General features: G+C 34.0%; 1 protein-coding gene across 1 annotated transcript; it reads right to left on the bottom strand.

The window, feature by feature from the left end:
* Positions 1-332: 332 nt before the first annotated feature.
* Positions 333-3,343, bottom strand: LOC102800762 (hematopoietic prostaglandin D synthase-like). The gene is made up of 4 exons (XM_078005804.2): positions 3,193-3,343; positions 2,275-2,367; positions 1,189-1,409; positions 333-497 (listed from the first exon to the last, which is right to left on the bottom strand). Exons 1-4 carry the CDS (start codon positions 3,341-3,343, stop codon positions 333-335), a joined length of 630 nt encoding a protein of 209 aa, XP_077861930.2.
* Between the last annotated feature and the right edge of the window lie 3,146 nt (positions 3,344-6,489).

The raw sequence follows: 6,489 nt of genomic DNA, 5'->3' as shown, positions 1-6,489 counted from the left end.
ATATTCAGAAAAAAGAAATAAAAAGAAGATTGTTCACTGTTTCATAGACCTAGATATCTAGTAATATAGCTAACAGTTTTGATTCATTAGTATTTACATATTATAATGAGTTTCAAATACTGTTGTTTGCTTAGCTGGATTAATTTATAATACTAAAGTAAAATGAAACATGTGAGTTGATATGCTTAGTTAAACTGAGATTATATTATAAAGTAAAGTAACGATTTAAAACAGAACAAATTCTGACCTTCATGAGCTCAAAAATTTCAACTAACAAAATGAAAAAAAAATCAATAGATTAAAGACAAAAACACCATTATTAGAATTCATTATTATATGTTCGATTCAGGTCTCTTCTTCATCCACTCCGCAATTCTTGGTCGACTCTCAACGCGTTTCTTCAATGAATCTAATTTGGGGAAATCTTTCAAAACATCTGGTCGCAGTTTCATCATACAGTAGCATATATCGGCAAATGACAAGTCAGCGAGCGTCACCTAAGCGTAAACAAATTACATTATATATTTTCAGGAATATCTGATTGAAATAAACACGAATAGACACTACACTGCCCGCTAAATAACCAAATAAGGGTACATTTATCACATTGCATCACTTAGAAGTATATTTACCCAGTAGTGTGGTAAAAATGAACAAATATGTCAGAGAGAGGGGTATAGCAATACCATGACTATCTCATATTTTTATCAAATATTTTTATCAATCTCCAGATTGTCAACGGTGTAATTTGTTTAGTGTTACACAATTTGACCTTCAGTGAAATTTTACTGAGATACCGTGATGGGTGTTCTTTGTTCCATCGTACAGTGTGTCATGCTATTCAATCGAGAACACCCAATCCGTGACCATTCGTGGCCAACACATAGTGATTAAGAGTATTCGATATTGCATATCACTTAACAAACACTTTACCCCTTTAAGTGTTGTAGATTTTATCAGAACTCTCTATTTACTAATGTTCACATATAACAAGCAGTGTTAAAATGAATTTTGTTGCATGGATGCATTATGCAACCAATAGAAGACGTGACGAAAACGGCCACCGAACATGAATCATGAATAATCGATATAACGTTTCGGGATATTTGATTTTAATAATTTCCGATCCTCGTGCGATGGACGCGATTGATTACGGATTACACCCGATATGAGAAACAATCCCCGTACCTTATCTCCGACATAGTATCCATCACCAGCATTGTTTTCTTTCAATACACGTTCAAGTCCTTGTAATAACAAAGGGAAGACGTCGTTAAAGTATTTGTCCATCAATTTCTGTTTATTCTCCTTGGCAAACCATATGTCACGTAGCTTTTCCGATATATCTTTCATTGTGTCTGTTATCATGTCGATCCTTGCTTGATCAAAAACGTCATCAGCGTACAAACCTGTGTAGTCAATGTAATTACATATACTGAAAACTCTTGTGCATGTATTTTTGGTTATATACATTCTTTTATTGTGTAGATTGCACCTAGTTTAAAGGATTTCTAATCCAATAAATATGAGTTTTATTGATCATAAATAGAACCTAGCCATTCTTTGCTGTTATTGCTTTCTAAATCAAATATTTAACGAAATCAACAATCAGTACGAAACCCAAAATAGATGTTTGAAGTGAACATATTCGACATATCGAATGAAATCCCTGTAATTCGAACCACAATTCCACAAAGGATAAAAATAAAGTAAGTATGATACGACACAATGTAATCCAATACAGCACAATTGACAGATTCTGGTGAAGATAATAATAGGACTCTGTAGCTATGTGTTTTGTGGGGGGATGTAGAATGAATAACATGACACAAATTTGTTTAATATTTTGCAATTCGGTCAAACGATTTTATTGATACCAAATAGTAAAAGATAAAATGATTTTATTAGACTTATAATTGAACAGTTATTTTCAGTAAGATTGTGTAATTGGGTGATATTAAGAACAGACAATATGCGTTCTTATATGAGGGAGACGAACCCAGAAAAAGTGTAATATAGATGAATAATCTTATTGTTTTAATATAAATCGCTGAAAACATACGTCTTGTTATCACAAGCTGTAATAAATGGTGAAACTTAATGAATTATTGCGATTCTTCGACAAACATAATTCTCACATAGAAACGTTTTTTTCAGAACCTGCATGAGGTTCAAGATTTTAGACAGTATAGAATGTTTCACCAACCCCTAGAATTCCATCCACCCTGTGATAGAAAAGAATATACATCATCACAATAAACATTAACTTCTTACCATGCCGTCTGGCGAGAAATCGGGCTATGGCTTGGCTTTCCGCAATGGTCACTCCATCTACTTCCAAGATTGGTACCCGTGCAAATGGGAACCCTTACAGGTAAAATTTAAATAAAATTGAACTCATTAATTTGAATATAGAATAAAACAAACAAAGCATTTTAGTTGAATCTCGCCAATAATGTTTATCCAATTTATTGTATTGCTTTGTGTAGGTTGTAGATTCAAATCTCTATTTATGTCGTCAGTCGACTGCAATGTATGTGATTAAGTCATTTTGGTAAACATCATTTAGCATTTACTAAAAATGTGACACTGAATAGGAAAATGCCTAATGCGGAAGGTAATAGATAAATTGCATCATACATTGCGTCTCAATGTATTATGCAATGTATCTATTACCTTCCGAGCATACGATGACGTCAGACCTGATCATATGTGTACAATCACGGACTTTCCGAAATAGGAAAACAACGGGACACCGATTGCCGATATCAAAGATAAGAACAGGATATTTTTCAACATACATTATGCACACTAAATATGTTACTAAGCGTCGCCAGCTTCGCCAAAATTTACTCTGGTACGTGTTACATATGTATACATCGGCAATTTATCAAACTGGTTTCATGACCATGTGTTCCCGACATATGAGAAAACAAACATTTAGTTCATTGATAATCTTTAATCATATTATTGGCATTTGAGATCAATATATACCATGTTGATTTACTCTGTGGTGGTGCAAGTTCAAATTATCCAATAAATACTGACGCATACTCAATATAACTAACACTGTAACAATAATTCCAACAACAAAATCATGCACTGGTATTCTATTGACCACAGAGTGAAGTGTCAAAATTAATGATGAACGAATTATATATCCCATTCACGAGTGGACAAGATTTGACTTACTACTAATGCCTGGCGAACTCTTCAATGCTGTCCATTCACCTGGCCAATTAGTTCGTACATCTTCGTAATTTACTCCAGCCTCTGCCAACACCAACCGAGGCAATTCCGCACGTGATCTAAACTGGAAATAAACGAGCTTATACTGAGACATTCCCGGTTATAGAGCTGTGATTAATTGAATAAAGAAGTGTGGCAGTATATATGCATAGTGGTCACGTGATCTAGTACACACTCATGATCGGCGCTATCGTTGGCCAATGCTGACTCGAATGGAAAAATAAATCTTGCGATGCATACGTTCTAAAAAATTACATTAGATGTTATTGTGTAATGTTTTTGTAAATTAACTTAAAAATCTTGTGTCACAACAATATTGCTTCTATTCTCACAAATTGGAAAAATACAGGGATTGGTTCTTCTGTTTATATGCCCTTGCTAGTGAGTTTTTGAAACACATGTGGACGTATGAACAAAGTACGTGCTACTTGGATATTGGAAAATGTATTCGGAAACGTATTGGAAAGTAGTGTAGTAAAACTGTGTCTTGTTCCAACATGATACGCTCGAGATTACTGATTATCAAGGATTTGTTAGCGAGGTCGACATTATTCTATTATTTCTATACTTTGTAATGTAGTTTAAGTAGTTTTATCGAATAAAAAGGAACTGCTTCATTGGCCATGTTATTTTACTGTACGTTTCGAATAATCTCGTTATTTTCATACTCACTGTGGAGTACTTCTCAAAATAGTTGCTATATTTATATTTTACGTATCGGTTTAGATAACAAAGTAGTGTATTTTGGGTTCACGGGTATTTCAATATTGTTACCACTCCACGTGATCGATAGATGTCACTCACATTTCATTCTAAACTGTTTGTTCTCACAATCACTCTAGTTGCCATCGGCAACACGTTGTAATTTTGGATGAGAAACCACCAGCAAATGCTGTCAGAACAGAAATCTAATTATGGTACAAAACAAAACAAAATAGTATGAATGCTTTCCATCGTTTCTTTATAAAATCTAAATATATGGAACTCACGTACGGACATGATAGGAATATTTTTCGCTGATAGACAAAATATGCCATGGCGGAGATAGAACAACGCAGCGTAGTAATTTTGGTCTACATACTACTTCACTGAATAACAGAAATCATATGACCTTCTTTTTCAAATAGTGCGCTATGGCTGAATGTTATATTACACCTTTCGTCATATACACTTATTGCCTTACTGTGCGTATTTCCAACTAGTCAATGTAGGGCAGTGTTTGTGAGTTCGTTACGAAGTGTGCAGCAGGAAAACTCCGTGACTTTATCAAAATCACTTTAAATTTGTTGGGTCTATACTTTCCGCTGGGTGGGTATATAAATTGTCCTGTGCATGCGCAAAGGGTATAATTTGAAGGTGCAATGCAGAAGGCAAACTTATTTTGGTGGGAGGTAGAAACATATAGTTATCAAGCATAAACACTCTTTTAAATTAATGTAATGTAATATAATGTAATGTAATGTAATGTAATTGTAATGTAATGTAATGCACAGTAACAGTGCAGGCACAGTGTAATATTGGTATTTATTGTTTAGGTTTTGTTTCTTTCCTCGACTAATGCAGGGTACGTTTTTCAGTGTCGGCTACTCTAATCTGGCTTCAGTCAAAATTAGCCATGTCAATTCCACAAGTGTTCTATAACCTTACAACCTGTTCGCTTATTCAAGATATGTGATGTCTCTTTCAAATGACGCGTGAAGTATAATCTCTGAGCCAAACAATACAACATGGGGACAACACTGTTCTATCGTTTGAATACAATCTAATGACAGACATATATACAAGCCGGTAGGCTGGTTGGCGATCTGCTCCGCTCAAAAACAAGCAACATGTTTTTAACTGTTTCCATGGTGTGACATAAACGTGAAGCTAACGTCGGTTTATAACTAATACGAAGTTCGCAAACACCATTCAGTCTTTAGAAGTCACTTAGTTAATTACTAGGACCACAGTCACTCTCCTAGTAGAGTGACTCTCCTAGTAGAGTGACTGTGCTAGGACGTATTCTGCTTTTACATGTATTATTTCCAACCGTTTTGCGAGAGCATTTTCTAGAATGAAGCGTTTCCTGTAAATGCTGGAAAGCGAAATAATGAAATAACGAAATGATAAATATTAACCTAAAGTATAGTGTGTTGACCTTCATATTAATATACTTCATAATGCAAAACACTAGTCACGGTGAGTTATTTAAATATACGACTCCTAATCGAAAAAATATGACCACAGTCCAGAATTTCAGACGGATATTAAGCAATGTAAGAGCATATCAGAAGCATTTAATCTAAAATATAAAAAAGAACTGCAGTCAAAAGTCAAGAATGCCAGCAAATAAAGGACTCTGTCCCACAATCCTTTGTGCGCGTTATTACGGACACGTGCAAAAAACTGTACCACGCTTGTCAAATCTGGGTCAAATATACAAGATAAGATAAGATAACTTTATTGACATTATTCTTTCTATAGAAGATGAACATAGTCAAGTGAAATAAAAAAAAAGTAAAAAGGATAATCAAAAAATTAAAATAATAGATTAATTAAAAGGCAATTAAAAGGTAGTGCAGAATCAGGTGTTTTATTAATACACACCTGTTTGCATTATAAACACACCAAGCTTAATGTGGCAGTTTGTCATAATGTAAAGAAATTTATCGGGATGATCCATTGAAATAAAATTAGGATTATCCTTATGTAAGTCTGTAAAAAGTATCTGCCTCATTTTATTGTGCTGTGGGCAGTCCATAATGTAATGGTACTCATCCTCAACTGAGTTATTGTCACATCTTGTGTAGATTCTGTGTTCCAGTTTTGTTTTTGGTCTAGTATAACTCCCTTTCTCAATCATAAGCTGATGGTCACTAATTCTTAATTTACAAATATATTTTCTATATTTTGAATTATTCACATCCATCAAATACTTTTCCATTTTGAAGTTTGTTTTAAACTTCCTGTAGGTGCAAAGTTTGTTGAGCTCTCCTGAATCAGATTTTTCTAAATTAATGTCACTCTTCCACTTTTTTGAATAATCATCTTCTATTTTTTCTAAAACTCCCTTCACACTTTTACTATCCCCCTTCCAGTAATCATTAATATTATCAACACCAGTTATTTGACTGATTATACAGTACTTTACTATCTTGCCACAGATTGTTTAGTAGTGTTCGGTGACCATTGAATTAGCCCGTGATTCATATTTTATGTGTATTAATTTATTCATCAATTTTCGTGACTGACAGTACT

This window comes from Saccoglossus kowalevskii, chromosome 18 (assembly GCF_978046115.1).
Source record: "Saccoglossus kowalevskii chromosome 18, keSacKowa6.1, whole genome shotgun sequence".
Taxonomy (NCBI): Eukaryota; Metazoa; Hemichordata; class Enteropneusta; family Harrimaniidae; genus Saccoglossus; species Saccoglossus kowalevskii.
This window is presented reverse-complemented; position numbering and strand designations above follow the sequence as displayed.